Raw genomic sequence first — 16,357 nt, forward strand, 5'->3', positions numbered from 1 at the left:
CAGCCAGAAAGACATCCAAAAATAGCGAGGAATTTCACCTAAAATATTCATCCATACAGTGTCCTCTTTTACAGCTCAGATCAGACAAGAATGCGCCATCACATACACCCACAGACACTTCCACTGTTGTAAAAACCCAGGAAAATTCAGCATCTAAGAAGAGCCGCTCCAGCTGACAGCTGCTGTAAACTAAGGAGACAGGATGGGGATAAAAAACAGCACCACTTTATTCTCTACTGAGATGGGAGACAGATGATGGTGATGGTACTGGTTTTCTGTTATTTTGTAATCAATATCAGTGACTTCTTCCTGCTGCTGCAGGCTGAGTCAGTCAGTCTGTCTGTGTCTGTGCGTGTGTGTGTGTGTGTGTAAGTGTAAAAGTGTAAAAGAGCAGGAAGTCATTCGTCGCAGTGTGACTTACTGGTAAGATGACGTCAAACACAGACCAGTGGGAATATATCACACTATGTATGTGTGTCTGTAAATAAATAGCTGCATTTGTCTCTGACATGATGGTGCACACCGTGTCAGCATAAATCATCCTCCCCCACAACCGCTGAGCAGCAGTGGCTGTTATGTAAGTGATTGCTTCTGTGCATACAGAAGCAGGTAACATCAAGTACAAGCATGAGGCGATACTAAGAGCTGATACTAATAAAGCTGAATCTGCCATATTGCTGAAGGAGGGAAAGCTGGGACACGGCAGTTAAAATGCTACAAGCAAGAACAGATGGAGAGAGGCTGCAGAAGAAAGTCGTTCACACACTGATATTGTCTCCAAGCGAATGCATGAATATGAATCACAATATTTAATGTGGCTTTAATTTGGTCTACCAACTGATGCTTTTCATCACAGGGAAAAAGTGACAGCAGCAGTTTTAAACATGAGGTTTGGATAATTAAACATAGTGGAATAATAAAAAAATAAAGAAGTATAGTACAGTACATGTTGACAAGCCTTGACCATTGCCTCAATCCATCTACTTATGCAGGCATGGATTGAGTTAACCTATGTTTGTATGTTTGCACTTTATCTCCCTCCAGTGACCATCTGTGGAAATACACCAGGCTTTGGTCTGCTGAGACAGGTCAAGTGAAGGTCATTAAAGGCACACAACAATGCACCAACCCAGCCTAATCGAGTCAAGTTTTTCACAAGCAGGGACAACATCCTTAATTAGATTCACAACAATCAAGCAGATGGTGACAGAGGGAAGAAAGAACCCCTTTGAACAGGAAGAGCCATTGGCAGAAAAATGCTCAGAGTGGGGAGCAGCCATTTGTCATAGTCACTCGGGGTATGAAGATAAAGAGAAGAGGGGGAAAAGGAGCGCATAGACCACAGGTGTCAAACCCCAGGCCTCGAGGGCCGGTGTCCTGCAGGTTTTAGATGGGTCTTTTATCCAGCACAACTGATTTAAATGGCTAAATTACCTCCTCAATATGTCTTGAAGTTCTCCAGAAGCCTGGAAATGAACTAATCATTTGATTCAGGTGTGTTGACCTAGCATATCTAAAACCTGTAGGACACCAGCCCTCGAGGCCTGGAGTTCGACACCCCTGGTCTAGCGCGACCAGATGGGGTGAGGGAAATGAGAAAGGAACAGAGGGAGACAGGACAAAAGGCGAACTATAGGAGAGAGAGTCAGACTTTAATAGTTACTGATAATTAAATGCAAAATGGTGGATAAACACACAGTGTGGAAAGAGATGAGTGAAGAGGAAACACTCAGTGCATCATGGGAGCCCCTCGCCCAGCAGCCTAGGCCTATCGCAGCATAAGTGAGGGGTGGTTCAGGGCACACATTATGAGAGAGAGAGGACATTTTAATTGGGTGCAGTTTTCTTGTGTAAACAACTGGGGAGTGAGAAGACGGGAGTGGAGAAGTACTCAGTGTAAGGACGTCAGCAGCCTGAGCCAACAGCAGCATGATGTGAAGTGAAGTGATGGTTCCTGGATCCAACACAGGAAAAGAAAACCAAACCAGCAACAATGCTTGTTTGTGGATGAAAAGAAAAACAGCTACTCACCAAAAGCTGTATGCATAAAGAATTATTAGTTATAAGAAGTACTACTGATCTTACAGTATTATGTGTTCTTTGTAGGTTTCAAAATTTGATATTTTTCATATTTCTATATCTGGGAATTGTGTTTTTTATACACTTGAATGTCACTTGAAGTTATAAAAAAACAATAAAGCAAGACAGACACTTTGTCATAGCAACTCGATTTTTAATATTGTAAGATATAAAAATCTTCATCTTTATCATACAATAACATCTTACCATAAATTTTGACAAAGGAGGGAGATTTTTGCCACCAAACAAGAATTATAATATAACTTTGATTTCTTTTGAGGTAAGACAGCTGCTTCATAGATTCTTAAGCCACACAGGTCTTTCCTTCTACACATGCACAGCACCTTCTTATCCTTACGGTGTGCTTTCCATGCAAGACATTCCGCCTCACCTGTAGGCCTAGGCACTGAGCTAAAAGCAGGACCTACTCCGTGGAGAAGCTTACACTGTGACACTTTTAACTCTAGGCCTCGTATTCAGTGTCAATAAAATACCAACGAGTCAGATAATCAACAAATGGAATTCCAATATAATGAATGAAAAAAAGATAATCCACAATAAGGGCAAGTCTGTGTGACATTATAACCAGTGATTTGACAGAGATTTTAACAAGTGCTTATTTCCATAAAGACAGCAGCCAGCCCTGACTTATTAAACAGAAGAAGAGACCTGTGCGGCATCAAGTCCACAGGCTGCGATGTGCTCAGCATGTCTTTCACTATTTTAAATCACTACTTTCTTTGGATAAAGAGAAAAAAAAACAAAACAATTGACAGCAAAAACAACCAACACAGGAAACAGTATTCAATAGGCATTATCCAAGAAACACAGTGAAAACAACTAAAAAAAAGAAAACAATGCAAATATAGAATTTTTAACATGCCACATTGTTCCTTGGGCAGGGTTTCTTTCACAGAAAGCCATCTATGTTACTAGTTTTTATAGTAATAAAAATAACAGACATCTCAAATGGTTGCCAGCAGATTGACCAAGCAGAGAAGAGGAATAGGAGCGAAACGAGAAAGCCACATCACCGGACCATGCACATGACTCTGCAGCATCCCGCGAGACAGTACAGACACACACTGCAAGTCATGCAACTGACACACACGCCCACACACACACACGCACGCGTCCGCACACACTCTCCATAAAACAAAACGCAAGCATAGATTGACACTAACCAAAACATCAGCAACTGACATTTTCTAGAATGCACATATTCTGGCTGTACCAAAGCCAAAGAGGCATTTATGGCAGAAATGTTTTAATATTAATATCAATAACGTTCTCTGAGAAACATTTAACAGCAGTTTGGACAGTACTGTGGTTTTGTGCTGTCGGCACAGGTTGAATTGGCAGCACAACCGCTAATACGAAGCTCAAAAACCCTACAAAAAGAACGGACAGACGGCAAAAAAACCAAAAAACAGGCAGATGGACAGGCGTGCAGCGAGAATGACAACTAATTACAGCAAAGATGAGAAGAGAAAACTTTCATTGTCACTATCAAAAACAGGGCTGCATCGACTCTGTAGTGGGTCATGCACAAACACGCTCACACACTCGCACAAACACCCACACGGCGCCAACGCATCTGCCAAAAAACCTGCACCCATTTTTTTTTTTTAACATTTTTTTGTATTTTTTTTTCGCCCCATTGCCCCCATCCATCGTCATGATATTTTGATAGGCAAAAGGAGATCAGCTAACAGCTGCAGCTGGCGAGCCCACACAAGGAGGATGATAGCTAGAGCGGGACAACTGATGTCACAAGATGGGGGCAGGACCACAGTCAGTGTTCCTTGGCTGGTATTGGCGGGTCGACACCAAGTCCCCGAGCAAGCTGACGGGGTGGTTTGGAGCCAGGAGGTGTGGTTTTGATCAGACTCCTGTGACCTGATTGGCTGTTCAGAGTCTCTACAGAGAGGTGGAGGGAAGTTTCTTGACACGCCTCTGAGCAAGGAAGGAGCTCTCAATGGGCTTGAGCTCTGGAGTAGGTTGTGAGTTCTTCAGGGCGGAGTAAGTGGCTGCCATTGCACCCTGTGCATAAAAAGCAACATCATGATTGAAGGCCAGATGACAGTATGAATTACTGATATGTTGTCTGATTTACTGCAATGCAAAAAACCCGCTTGTCTTGTGTTTTCTAACATGTTCATGTTAGACATGTTTGACAGTGCAACACACGATGCAAGTATACTGCAGTGCACAATCATATTGGTATTTTGGCAACACTAAAAGCAACTGATATGATATAAAATCATTCTACATGTTGAGTTTCAACTACTAAAACTTCAATGAATCAATGAATTCCTTTAACCTGATTCCAGGTGAGAAAAAAAATAAATAAATAAATAATTTTATATATATATATATATTTATTCAGTTTTGTTACCTTGACTAGCTTGGGGTCCTGGTGTGGGAGCTGGCTGTTGGGCAGCTTGTCTCTGCGGACAATCCATGGGTGTTTGAGAACCTGCTTAGCAGTCAGTCTCTGATGGGGGTCAACGTGAAGCATCTTGGACACCAGGTCCTACAAAAAGCCAAATAATAATATTATGGAAAACTTGTAGGTTGACGCAAATACAATGAAAAATTCTTTCTAGGGAGTAAAAGAGTTGCCTAACAAATATTGACTCCTACCTTGGCGGCATCAGACACAGAGTCCCAGTTACCACCAGTCAGGCTGAAGTGGCCGTGGCCTATCCTGTTCAGGATTTCATTTGGAGTGTCTTCAGGTCCGTTGGCAAATGGAGTGAAACTGGTGAGAACAAAAGTAGACAGACGGTAAGGTTAATGCAAAGAATAATGAGAGAGAACAAAGTTCAATGAATGATTTCAAGCGTGAAGCGCCTTGAGGTGACTTTTGTTGTGATTTGGCGCTATATAAATAAAATTGAATTGAATTGAAGTGTTGCTACTAACCCAGCCAGCATGGTGTACAGCAAAACCCCGAGACTCCAGATGTCACATCCCTCATCATAGCCCTGACGCTTCAGCACCTATAGCAGAGTCAGAAGGAATCACATATTACTATATATGTGACAATGACTGGGGGAACCTTGACCTTTGTGAGTATGCCTTGCGAGCGCACTCGTCACCTGCTCACCTCAGGAGCTACAAAGTTAGCAGTATAGCACGGGGTCATTAGCAGGCCATTGTTGGCACGCAGTTGCTTAGCGAAGCCAAAGTCACAGATTCTGATTGACTCGGGATTCCCCGACTCGTCGACATAGAGGATGTTACTGGGCTTCAGGTCTCTGTGCACTACCTGAAACACAAGAGGGTAAGAGTGGAAGGGAGGAAGAAAATTAGGATTGAAAGAAAAAAAAGGAAGCGGCAGTAAACACTCTTGGGTGGAATTCTTTCCCATTTTTATCTGCTTTAAAAATGTCTTCTATAAATTATTTTCAATTTTATTCAATTCAATTCAGTTTTATTTATATAACACCAACAACAATCGCCTCAAGGTGGTTTGTATTTTAAGATAAAGACCCTAAAATAATACAGAGAAAATCCAACAATCAGCCAAAAGAGTGTGACACAACATGGGAAACTTTTCTGTCTTTAGGCTGTGGCGATAACCCCGTGAGGATTGTGATTGAGTTAAGGTTTCTTGTAACCCTAATCAGAAGTTTAATTATTTATAGAGGTGCTTCAAGTGAGTATTCCCCTATGTGTTGTTACTAAACCAAAATAATTAAAAGGATGAACACAGTTTGACATCTTCAAGCTAAAAAGTCATAAAAGTAAACAAAAGTAGACATGTGTTGTAAGTTTTTAAACATCAGGAAACATAAAAAGTAAAAAGAAAAAGAAAAGTAAAGACTTTAGCCTGGTTTTCAAAGGCACTACTATTCAACAGTTTTCTTAAAAAAGCAAAATAAACATCAAAAAACTAAACTCTAATAGCACCTTAACTAATTTCTAAAAAACTGAGCTATTTCACAGTAGTTATTTTGATAAAACACTATTGCTAAAATACTCCAGAAAATAATAATAAAAAAAAAACCCATTGTGTGCTTCACAGGTTTGCCATTTCAGAATAAAAGAACACGTTCAATAGATGCCATTTGACCTGAGAAAATCACATGATAGGGTGGGGCTAGGTTTCACAGCGGGTTCACCCAAAACCTTGGCTGAGTGTGACCTACACCCATTTTCACACCTTGGCTCGTGCGATTAGGTAGAGGATCAACAAGGGGGTTCATGACCCTCTTCGGGGGACAGTCCCCTAGGACTTCAATCTGGGACTCTCCACCATTTGACCTTAGAACTGAGAAGCTTCTCAGGTGAGAGGTGAAACGTCTTCAAGAAACTCAAAGAAGTCCAAAAGGTTTTTCTTTTCAAGCTCCTTAGACAAAACATACATATAAAACAGGACTAAAAGTCCTAGTGGTCTTAGTGGTCCTCACCCCTTGTGAGTGGAGGTACTCAGCAGTCTTGGTGATAGTGTGCAGCACAGCGCTGGCCTCTCTCTCCGAAAAGAACTTCTGCTTGAGGATCCGATCCAGCAGCTCTCCTCCACGCATCAGCTCCGTCACCATGAACACCTGCTTACCGTTGTCGTACACCTGCGACAGAAAGACAAACAAACATCAGCGAGTCTTATTACACTCAACACCCATGGCGAACAAAAGTTGTCAGACAGAGTGCGTGTTTAGACCCACATCCTTGAGTGTTATGATGTTAGGGTGCTGTCCATATCTAAGCAGAATCTCTATTTCCTCAGAGGGGTCTGTGCTTGTCTTGTCAATCATCTGGAAATCAAAAGCACAACAACGTCGTTAAGATCATGGTTTTGAAAGGCTACATATGTTCCTCCTTCTTTTACTGAAGCACTACTGAAAAACATATTTGTTAGATTTTGCTGTCCTGTATCCACAAGCTAACTTTTCCCTGTGTGTGTGTTTGTGTTCATACCTTGACAGCGTATTCAGTGTTGGTGGCTTTGTGGATACAACGTTTACAGACGGAGAAAGAGCCCATCCCTATATCTTCCTTCAGTACGTAGCCATCGCTGAAAAGGACGTTTTTCCCATGTAGTTGCTGCAGAGGAAGATTTGAAATTGTGATGAGCGTTGGAGGAGTGACGGACTGACAAGAGCTGATGTGGGGGGAGGTTGATGATGTTGGGGAAGGGGATGCAATCTATTTCTGGAGTCAATTTCTTCCTCTTTGTCAAAGTGTCTCTTCAAATCTACCACACACGCAGTAGAAAAACTGCTTTTGCCAGGCATTACACAAGATTTGAAGCCGTGTACCTCATTTGAGTCGTTTCTTTCTAATCTTGTTCCTGTCTGCCTTTCGCACACCGTACACACAGAATCTGTCTCTATTTCATGGCATCAGCAGTCAGAACTCGACAGAAATATAACACACTGAACTTTGTCCACACCTTTAGATTACAGTACATGGGCATATTCACCGACCACTTCATCAGGTACTAATTACTAGGCTCACTTCCATTTTACTTTCAGAAAAGCTTTAGTTCTTTATAGCATAGAATCAACAAGGAACTAAAAACATTCGTCAGCGGTTTTAGTTCATAGTGACATGAAAGCATCTCACAGCTGCTGCGCGTTTTCCAGCTGCACACCCATGTTGCAAATTTTCAAGTGCACAGATGCTCTATTGGATTGAGATCTGATGACAGTGGAGGCCATTTGAGTACAGTGAACTCACTGTCATGTTCAGAAAACCAGTTTGAGATGATTTGAGCTTTGTGATGTGGTCTGTTTTCCTGCTGGAAACAGCCATCAGAAGATGGATACAATGTGAGAATAACTAAGGGGCCTGAAGTCTGCCAAACCGTACTATTTGAATTCACACTCATCACACCAGCCAATGTTATTATAATCTTCCATTGTCCAGTTTTAGTGTGTCGAGTTACTGTTGATCATGTTGCGGGCAGCACAGTGTGTGGTGGTTGGCACGGCTGCCTCACCACCATCTAGCCGGGGAATTTCTGTGTGGTGTTTGCAATTTCTTCCCATGTCATGTGTTTGTTCTTTCCAGGTACTCCGACTTCCTCCCAGGGTCCAAAGACATGCACTTAGTTGACTGGACACTGTAAATGACCAGTTAACCTAACTTCCTCCCATCACCTCCAACCAGTCGCAGCAGATGGCTACCCCTCCCTGAGCCTGGTTCTGTTGGAGGCTTCTTCCTGTTAGAAGGGAGTTTTTTTCCCCTCCCACTGTCACCAAAGACATCATAGGGGCAGTTTCTCGGTTTTCTTTGTGTCCTGCCAGAACAGGCTCCAGTATTTATCTATCCCAAGAGTGAATAGCTACTGACCTGAACCACTGGATGTGGTGGGGCCTGCACTGGCTCTGATGAACCATCCTCCTCTAACAGAGTTGATGCAACAAAGCTGAAGCCTCTGAAGAGCTGGTGAGCTCCAGCACTGGGGGGTACACCAGGGGAGTCTGCAGGATAATAAATAAAAATAAAGGCTTCGGAAAAACAGACAGGTTTATTGCAGTAATGTTAGAAAACAAAAAAGGCACTGCTATAAAAACTTAACATTGATGTATTATTGACAAGCACAGCTAATCACAAATGTGTTAGTGCATCCCAATGTTGCTGTGTCTCCTTTAAATAAAAAAATGTGTATTGATTTTTGATTTCCGACCTTTAGGTGTGCGGGAGGTGAACTCGGAGTCGAAGTAGAAAGTGTCATCCGGACGTGCGACCGCCGGTCTGAACGGAGGCTTTGCTTCTTTTCGGAAGAGTTTCTAAAAAGGAACAAAGAAGCTTAACTCACGCTGTGCAGTTGAAGTTCTGAATGCCACCCATGATGGTTGCTATAAATTCAAAAACATATGTAATCACACAGAACTCACATTCCAGTCTATGGTGGAGAAGAAACCGTGCCGCTTAATCTCCTCAGCGCCATCGGCATTAGATCCTGCAAAACATCAAACAGAATCAATCACAATAGAAAACTACAAGCCAACATAAAGCACAGCCTTTCCCTATGAAATCAGATAGAGTGTGTACCGTCATTTGTCAAAGTCATGTTCCAGAGCTGATACTAACCCAGTCTGTTGGCAGGGTTCCTTTTGAACAAAGCCCTGAGCAAAGATTGGGCCTCTGCACTCAGGAACTGAGGCATTCCAAGACGAGCCCTGCACAAACACACAAAGAGGGCTTCCAGCTTTAATTATTGCACCGGATATAGAATGAGGCAGTTGGAATATGTTGGAATAAGTACATTTGGCAACAGGTTTTTGTGTTGAATTGAGTTTTCTCCATGTTCTCCATGTGCCTGCAGATTTACTCTCCAGGTTAGTTCCTAAGCTGAGAGCCTGTTTAGGACGTCATACCCCACCTGACCGCCTATCCAGGTTGGGCATGGACAATCTGGGAAAACAACTGAATTAAAATAAGTTGGTAAAAGGGATTCCTGAGCGAGGGAGAGAAAAAACAAACTTTTTTCAGCCTACAAATGGGGGGCGTGCCAGAAAACGTTTGAGAGCAACTAATAATTGTAAATTGACTTCAGATGTAGTTGTGAATGTGCCTGCTCAGCTGTCTAACTGTGTTAGCCCTGTAATTTACCGGCTTCCTGTCCAAGGTGTAGCCCACATCTCTTGCCCAAAGTGAGGTGGGATAGGCTCTAGTCCACTCACACGCTTTTGCCGATGGACATGAGTAAGTAGTTAAAAGAAAAAAAAATGAATGGATGTTCTTGAATCCAGGTGGTACTCACTTCAGAATGAGATTCATGGTTTCTTTGCGGTCCTTCCCTTGAAATGGCAACGCCCCCGTCAGCATCTCAAACTGGGAGAGAAAACACAAACAATGTAATCAGCATACTTATTTACGTAACATTTACGCTCAGCCAGTACGTTTTTTTTCCTCCTTACCATTAGTACCCCGAACGACCACCAGTCGGCGCTGTGGGTGTGTCCCTGCCTGTTCACGACCTCTGGTGCCATGTACTCCACAGTGCCACAGAAGGAATAAGCTTTCTTCTCATGATCAATGGCTTCTTTACACAGGCCGAAATCTGAAAACACACAAGACATTAACCAAGGACCCCGATCATACACATTATTATAGCAGCACGATAACAGCTACAAAAAGCTTTAACGTGAAACAGTTTTCCCACAAGAGCTCCGTTAAGGCGACTTCTTAATTATCATTAGTTTCCTCTGGTTGAGGATAAGAGATTCTAAAGAGGTTTATCACAGATATTCAAGATAAAGTATTATAATTAACTTGGGGAACATATACAGGATGTTATGGAGATATAAGTCAGTGAGATAAAGCCATCACTGCTGTGAATCAAGGTCAATGTGGTAGAGGAAAGGAAAGTGTGTGTGCAAAATGAATAGTGAGAGGTAGATGTAAAAGAAGAAACAAGGAGGCTCACCTGTGAGTTTGATGTGTCCCTCCTCATCCAGAAGAATGCTAGGAGAAAACAATGTCACATATAAGACAAACTAAAATCTTACAGGGTCTGAACATTTTACCCATCTGGATTGTACAAAGTAAACTTTTCTTTGCTGTATGCTTTGCTCAGTTGTAGTATGTCTTGGTGTCAAAGTACACTCGGCTGCCGGATCATTAGGTACCCTTAAAAACAACTGAAGTCTAATATAGCAGTCCGTATGTGGTGGTCCAAGTTATAAAAACATGTTTCAGTTTCAATACAACATGTTCGCATTCAAAAGCACCAAAATTTAAAAAAGCAACACATAAATGAATCACCGGCTCTTTAAATTAGCGGCGGTGTCGGGTCTTACATGCATACTATGAGATCGAGTGCTGTGCACAGCACACGCTGAGGAACAAACATCGACAGCTGGTGGCAGCAATGTACCATAACAAGTGCCGATGTGCCAATTACAGCAGAGAGTCAGGGAACACAAGCTAATGAAAATGGTGCAGGGTTCAACAAGTAAAAAATGTTTTGCAGTGAGTGCAATAGAAATATGACAGGAGGAAATTGTTGCACTTTGAAGTCATCACTGCTGTCTGGGGTTGTGGCTACAGGTCTGCAGCAGGGAAGACACTTTTCCCACACTCACTGAAATGCATGCAGTTCTTCTGGATTAATCTAACTTGGAGACATTTATGACTGATGCACTGTGTGTATATTTTTATATATATTTGTCATTATACATTTCCTGCAGCATGGCATGCAAAACGCTTGGTTTTCCACTCTTACTTTTCAGGTTTGAGGTCCCTGTAAATGATACCCAAGCTATGAAGGTGGTCCAGTCCTAATGCCAGTTCTGCTAGGTAAAACTTCACATCCTCTTCTGTGAACATCACCTGAGGGGTAAAGGAGACAAAGAAGAGAGAGGATGTGACACACAGAGAAAAGGAAAATGAGACAATAAGAGAGCACAACACCGCAGAGTGACACAATGCAGAATAAATGGGCAACCACATATCAGTTTATAGGATAAATAAGTGGACATAAGACTGAGAAAAAGAAATCCTGACCTCAGGTCAGCATAACAACACTAAGTAGTCACTTTTTTTTTTTTTTTTTTTTACCTCTTTGGAGAGTCTAGTAAAAAGATCCCCTCCTCTGAGAAAGTCCAGGATCAAGTACAGCTTCCCTTCAGTCTGGAATGCTACAGATGCACAAATTCACATTTAGTTCAACTGTAAATCAGGAAGCATGAGTTAAGCTTCTGGAAGTTGAAGTAATAAAACAGTAAATCAAGTCAGTACATCAAATAACATTAATAAGAGGGAAGGGAAGCAAAGTCTAACAAAAGCATCAGGCTGACTCACCATAGTGCAGTTTGACAACAAATGGGTGATTGACGTCTGCCAGAATGTCTCGCTCCATCTTGGTCCTCACACGGTCTCTGACTGAAGGCCAATGATTGAGGGTTAGTGTGATAGTATGCATTAAAGATTTATAACGTGTCTGTACATAAGCACAGAGTATGGTAAAAGTACTACAACACACTAAATGCTGGTGCTGATGAGAGTACAATTCAACTTGGACTCATTAAGCTGCAATAGGAGAAGATCCTCAAATTAAAGCATAGCCAAACTTAAATAATGGGGTCAGTGCTGAATGTTAATAATGACCTAAATTTGGCGATTTTGTGCATGCAACTGCGACTCTGAGCACAGTAGATTAACTCAGCTGCTGCTTAAAAACTTCACCATGGGCAGCCGATCAGAAAAAAAAGCTGACTTCAAGCAAAAGGGGAGGAATGTAAAATAGCGAATTTCAGACAGAGGGTGACCTTAGGAGCTGCACCCAAAATAAGGCGAATTATGATGAATTTGACCTGTTAGTCATGAAAAGCTGTTAAAGAATAAAAACATGGAGATTTAATTAAATTTGCAAAGCTGCACAGAACCACCCACGTGATTTTGGGAGACAATGAGAAGAAATCTGATGCCCCGATGTTTGCAGAAGGTGAGACCACAACACTTGTTCATAGGAACCCACTGAAAGCAGTGGTGGTCTTACTATGCACACATACCACTGCATGTGCTACAGGAAATTCATACACCCTTTTATATGAAACTAAACAACTACTTGAAAAATGAAGTTGCCAAACACGAAGGCTTTTCAAATCAACATTACCGGAAAGGTGAAAGGTGCAGCTCTACAAAAAAAACAACAACAACTCTCTTTTCTTTGTTTTTTTTCCCTGTGAATGAAGCCAAAAGCCAAAACAGAGAAAAGCAGAAATTCTTAAAATTTTGTGACCATAGCCAAGCCCAATGTTGCTGTACCTTTTAGTGTGGCCTTCTTGAGGACCTTCATGGCATAGAGCTGGTTGGCATCGGGAGGAGTCACCTTTCGTACCAGGAACACCTGCAAAATAAATTTGTTTCAAAAAATTCCCCCCAAAAATATAACAAACACCAAAAACACTGTTAAAGATGCAACGATTTTTGTAGGTTGGGGAGTAAGAGTAGCAAAGGAGGAAGAGAAAAATAGACATGTAGTCAAAATAGAAAGAAACCGAAAGAGTAAAAGCAAATTACCTTGCCAAAGGATCCCTGTCCCAGGACTTTGAGCAGTTCAAACTGAGAGGCATCAGCTTTCTCTGAGCCCTCCTTGACCACATGGGTGATGTTGATCTCTTTGATGTCTCCATCTTCCTAAAGAGTGAAAAGAAAACAGACGGAGGGAAAGCAGTCAATGATCACAGAACGACAGCAATACTGCACAGCTGCAAAAAAAAATTTCACAAGTTGCTTGCTTATGCAAAGATAAGTTCTCCTGTGGAGGTGCGTCCTGCTGTAAATAGCACCACGTCTATATCAAACATTTCAAAAAAGAGGAAGCATGGTAAGAAGTGAGATGTGCACGTGAGCACAAACAGTTGCTTATCGATGCGTTTATGTGCTTTTAGCGTACTGGAACTGGTGGTGTAAATATTCAGTGGAAGTAGATCTGTGTAAAAGCAAGTTCACAGCAAGCGCACTCTCACAACTGGGTGGATCCCAGCTGACACCGCTCACAGCTCCACCACATGAACACACGCAGCTGACCTGGTGTCAGCCTCACCCAAAACTCAACAACAACAACAACGATGCAGAGAAGAGCAATTCTCTTTCAAGAGTGTTCCCCTCCCTTGATAATCTTCCTTGAATTTCACACCTCGGGCCCTGTGATGAAGCAAAGTACAGTAGGTACCCTGCTGGGAGAATTTTAGATTCACCAGTGCAGTTTCAGGGGAAAGACTTTTCCCCTACTTCTGCCTATGAAATCCAAATCTCAGGGATTAGAAAGTAGAATATCTGGGCTGTCCTGCTCCTAATTTCTCCTTTATAGGCATGTTCAGGTTTACACTATTACCATGGATTCTGAATAAAGTTACACTTAGCAATTACAAGTTATTTAAAAAACAACCAAAAAAAATAAGGCACAATCAGCTGACCGTCGCATAATCAATATTTCAAAGAAGTGATGAAAGACATATTTTCAGCAGTCTCTTCTTTCAGCTTTTTAAAAGTTTCTACACAACAACAACCACCGCCATCACCACAGACCACTGCAGCCCGGGACTTTATTTGACAACAGGAAACCAGAGTTGGCTGAACACAGCAGGCTTTCAGTTGCACCTTATTTTCTGAACAACCGCGACAAGAGCGAATACAAAACCTCGTTTGCACTTTGCTGTGCTGATGAATCCCTCTTTTCTCCTCATTTTCTCAAACTCAGTTTCATTAAGACGACGCCACTGAACGCTCTGTTGACGACTTAACTACTCAAAGCTGATCGAGATGTCAATATCAGGAGGTGTCACTTTACCGTCCAGTGGTTCCGCGGCGGAGGTAAAGTGCCAGTGTCGTTGTCCGTTGCCGCCGTGGGTCTGTAGGTGTTACAGTGAGCAGGGCTGCCAGTCAAGGATTTGTTCTTTTTGAACAGGTAGATGGAAAGCATGCGAGTCAGGTTGAACTTTCTCTTGTCCTTCTCCATCTCAGCATTTCCCAGAGTGTTGTATCATCCTACCTTCATCCATAACAAGGTACACACTCTTCTACCTCTCATATAATCATCTCAAATCTCACCTCATCTCACCGAGAGCACACTTTAGGATCGTTTGTGCTTTCATGTTAGGATTCGTTGTGTGGACTGCAGATAAATATTGAAAAGTCTCTCAGCCTCTGCTCTTTAGTCGACTGCAGAGGCCTTCTGCTACATTTCCTTCAGTGCTTCATCTTCATGTTCTCTTCCATTCTATCTCCGGTCCTTGCTCTCTCCCTGCCTCTGTGTCTGTCTGATTAGACCGGTGTGCCTTCGGTGAATGACTGCAGCTGAAATGAACTGGAACCGAAGCGAGCAGGAAGGAAGAGCCTGCTATATTCTCACAGTCCTGCACCCAACTTCTTGTCACACTCTCTCTCTCTCTCTCTCTCACACACACACATGTGTGCGGCTGAAAGAGAGCGAGAGAGAGAGACAGAGAGAGAGAGAGCAAGCGAGCAACAGGAGTACACTGAAACTCAAAAGAAGCACAAAAAAGAGATAGAGATGGAGAAAAAGTAAAAAGAAAATGCCAATTAAATGCTTTCCTGAATAAATTTGCTTGCATTATCAGTAATTTTACAGACTCAAGAACCCAACTCTGTGCCACTTCCCTTTACCCATAATTCAACACAGAGGCCAGCGTGGAGGAGGATGGCAGAGAGAGGATGATGTGTCCCCTCTCGGTGTCAACACACCAGAGAGGATTCAGACAACTCACTGCCTCTGGATGACAGAGATTTTCCTGTCTGTGGCCAGGCATGTTCCTCTCTTCCCCCTCTTAACAGTCCTGTTCCTGCTCATCCTGTCTCCTAACACAGCTCTCGCTGCTCGTAAAGTGGTCTTGAGATCCTCTTACTTTCCTCCATTGCTCACTTTATTGCCGTTTATACGGCAAATACTTCTTTAACCTGAGAGAATAAGCCCTCCCGCGCCTGTTTATAGAGCATGAGTCAACTCCTCTTGACCAAAGAGCAGCGTTACTTGGCTGGCAGCGAACCTGCACTGCAGCCTGTGCTCAGAAAAGGTTATTTGCTTAACAATTTTGTGATGGGAGAGTACATTTACCAGAGGGTGGGGAGATGAGAAAAAAAAGAAAAAGGAAATACAATCTGAGATGGATGAAGCAGGATGCAGATGTAATGTTTGTTTAGCGAGGGAGGAGCTGCAGAATGAAGTGATTTAAAAGCAACAGTACACAGGTGGTGAGAGCTTACCTGGGCTCTAATAGTGGCATAGTCCCTCTCTATCCAGGTGATATGAGACTCGTTCTAGGAAGTGTTTGAATGGAGCAGTTAACATGAGTTACGTAAAACATGATGGGTTTTGCAACAGGTACATTTGTACCTCTTCATACAGGCTTGCTGCAGGTACACCTCATTAACACACAATCACACACACACACACAGTGAGAAGAGGGTAGAATAGGGCCACATTAGTGACAGGAAACTTCTCTTCCCTTCTACTTCTCACTTCCTCTTTTCTTGAACTGATCTCACATCCTTCCTGCTCGATAACTAGATAACCAACTACACAGGAGAGCTGAGTTTACAAGCACGACAGCTGTTGCAGAGAAGAAGCTGAAATTCAGCGTTATGACTAACTATTTATAAAGGTTCTCGTGTTATCCGGAATCTAGAGGACTCAGGAACAGCTGTCTTTTGAAATGAAGTCACATGGTGTGTGGGAGATTAAAAAAATGAAAAAGAAAAAGAGTATTCACACTTCATGGCCTCACACATATTTTTTGTGGTTTTGCAGATCAGTTTCAGTTTGATTGCATTAATACCATGACTTGGCCAAAAC

General features: G+C 42.4%; 1 protein-coding gene across 4 annotated transcripts in view; it reads right to left on the reverse strand.

Annotated features, from left to right (window-relative positions):
• Positions 1-2,212: 2,212 nt before the first annotated feature.
• rps6ka1 (ribosomal protein S6 kinase a, polypeptide 1) overlaps positions 2,213-16,357 on the reverse strand; it is a 50,839-nt gene continuing 36,694 nt past the window's right edge. For 2 of the 4 annotated variants that reach the window (XM_085142542.1, XM_085142545.1), the window contains exons 3-22: positions 13,063-13,179; positions 12,808-12,889; positions 11,842-11,922; positions 11,599-11,678; positions 11,264-11,370; positions 10,466-10,503; positions 9,957-10,099; positions 9,800-9,870; positions 9,127-9,215; positions 8,931-8,995; positions 8,720-8,822; positions 8,383-8,513; positions 7,006-7,131; positions 6,753-6,842; positions 6,498-6,656; positions 5,192-5,353; positions 5,008-5,084; positions 4,726-4,843; positions 4,478-4,615; positions 2,213-4,122 (exon numbers count right to left, since the gene is read on the reverse strand). In XM_085142542.1, the coding sequence (XP_084998668.1) occupies positions 4,000-4,122; positions 4,478-4,615; positions 4,726-4,843; positions 5,008-5,084; positions 5,192-5,353; positions 6,498-6,656; positions 6,753-6,842; positions 7,006-7,131; positions 8,383-8,513; positions 8,720-8,822; positions 8,931-8,995; positions 9,127-9,215; positions 9,800-9,870; positions 9,957-10,099; positions 10,466-10,503; positions 11,264-11,370; positions 11,599-11,678; positions 11,842-11,922; positions 12,808-12,889; positions 13,063-13,179 (2,100 nt within the window). In that variant the 3' untranslated portion in view covers positions 2,213-3,999. The other 2 variants (XM_085142546.1, XM_085142541.1) reach the window with 2 other exon arrangements.

The sequence above is a fragment of the Neolamprologus multifasciatus genome, chromosome 19, assembly GCF_963576455.1.
Source record: "Neolamprologus multifasciatus chromosome 19, fNeoMul1.2, whole genome shotgun sequence".
NCBI classification, from domain to species: Eukaryota; Metazoa; Chordata; class Actinopteri; order Cichliformes; family Cichlidae; genus Neolamprologus; species Neolamprologus multifasciatus.